This window comes from Halyomorpha halys, unplaced genomic scaffold, assembly GCF_000696795.3.
Source record: "Halyomorpha halys isolate HHAL.00 unplaced genomic scaffold, Hhal_1.1 Scaffold921.1, whole genome shotgun sequence".
NCBI lineage: Eukaryota > Metazoa > Arthropoda > Insecta > Hemiptera > Pentatomidae > Halyomorpha > Halyomorpha halys.
Window position 1 is genome coordinate 231,977 of NW_027106140.1, and position 2,036 is coordinate 234,012.

The 2,036-nt window shown below is 26.3% G+C and overlaps 1 protein-coding gene across 1 annotated transcript in view; it reads right to left on the reverse strand.

Annotated features, from left to right (window-relative positions):
- LOC106687171 (keratin-associated protein 19-2) overlaps nt 1-129 on the reverse strand; it is a 6,085-nt gene extending 5,956 nt beyond the window's left edge. Inside the window, exon 1 of the mRNA XM_014430904.2 lies at nt 43-129. Within this exon, the coding sequence (XP_014286390.1) occupies nt 43-63 (21 nt within the window). The 5' untranslated portion in view covers nt 64-129. The remainder of the gene's footprint in view (nt 1-42) is intronic.
- Nucleotides 130-2,036: the final 1,907 nt, after the last annotated feature.

The following is a 2,036-nucleotide window of genomic DNA, read 5'->3' on the forward strand; positions in this document are numbered from 1 at the left end:
TATACAAAGTTTGTATATATATACATATATACTAATACTCACTAAAGTCTTGTAAGAAGCCATTTCTGTAGATTGTGCTAACTCGAAGGTAAGGTTTGATACTGGAAGAAGTGGACAACATCCCCCTTTTATAGTACAAGAGAACCTGCGGGCAGCCTTGTCCGTTACCATCTCCCTCCTGGCTTTACATAATTCTTGCTGGGGAGGGCTTCAAAGTAATATATATTATATACCTAATTATTTTTTATATTTCAAGTTTTCATTTTTATTATTATGTATTGATCATCAGTTATTGAATTTCAACCAATTAAAATTAGCCCAGAACTGAAACTGGTTTATTACCCTACTTACTACTGGCTTTAATATTATTGATTTATTTCTCATTTGATACTAATTTTCACGTTATTTAGCCTGACTGTTTATATTGTAAATCATTCTTGAAGAATAATGTGAATTTTATTAGTGACCCCATATCAAATACGATTGATTTGTATCGATTGCATTGTATAAGCAAGATACAATACCTAGTTACATTTACTATAAATCATAAATTAATTATATCATTTATTATGTTAAATATATACTTTCAATTGTATTTTACGAACGGAAGTATCCTTGTTCACTAATAAATAATTAGAAATTATTTTAAAAAACTGTTTTAATTATTAAAACTGAAAATATAAAGCTTTATGCCAATATTAAAAATAAAGTATAACTTTTAGAAATCGTTTATTAAGATTAAAAAAAAATCTTGCAATTTATGAAAGATGCGTAATTTTCTGGGCAGAGCTAATTTTTATTATTAAAGGTTTTGAATTTGTTTTTCGTTAGTATCTTTTTGACATAAAATAAGTCAAGTAAAACCATATATACGTTATTTTGACCGCTATTTTGAATTATTTTTTAATAAAAATATTTTGTGATATAAATTTATAGAAAAATTCACCCCAAAAAAGATTATGTTATTAACTTTAAATCAATAAAAATCAAGAACGAAATGATGACCGAAAGAAGCCTAAAATTTTTCACTAAATGCTTAATATCTTTAAAGATATCCGCTGCACTTTAAAAAAGTAATACAAAATATTTTTATAGTAATCTCAATTTTCCTAATTTGAGTCCTGACAGACCTTTAAGTTTTTAATTCTTTAATAGCAGTTTTAATTTTTCAAAAAAACATCTCCGAATATCCAAAATTGGCCTTTTGTAAATTTATATTGGAACTTCCCATGGCAACTGCTGCTCTTATGAAGTTAATTATCAGAGAATAATTTATCGTACATTTATATTTTTATAAAATTCGTAACATCAATATACGAATAAATGTTTTTTTAATATCAGCTTGGTGAAGCCTTATTCTCATTGAAATTCTTTTAGGACTTGGGTGTTGAATTTTCAAAATGGCTTCTGCTAAAGTAACTTTATTTTTTTTATTTGTAGTAATTAACTGCTTCTCACTTTTATTAGTACATAATAATTTCTAAATATAAACTATGAAGAAATTTGATAATTCGCCAATGGAAAAATATTTTTTGGGTTGAAACCAATTCTAGAAATAAGAGTGGTAATGTAAGATGTATTAGTCACCACTGGAAATGTAAAGATTTCAGAATAAATAATATATTTTGTTTAAAGTCGTAAAAAATGATAGTGAATATAACGTATAAACATGGTTGTTTCAAAATGGAACAAAAACGTGACATCTGCGGTATTTAGAGGAGAATAACATAGTGTACTCTCCTTTGATATTGAAGTAAAAATTAATTAATTATTTAATTAAGTCCATTTTCTGCCTAGCCCCTTTTCCAAGTTTTTTAGGACATGTTTTATAATTGTTGTGGCCCTGTACTGTATATTACGGCATGTGATTCGGTGTGGAATCGTTTATAATGAGTTAATTAGGAGCTAGCATAATTAAAAAAAGTATATAGAGCAGTATATAAAACAAGGCTCTTTGTTTTCTTTTTTTTTTTTGTTATATCATTTAAAATGAAATCCTGTGATAAGGCTGGGTATTTTATACATTTCATATATTA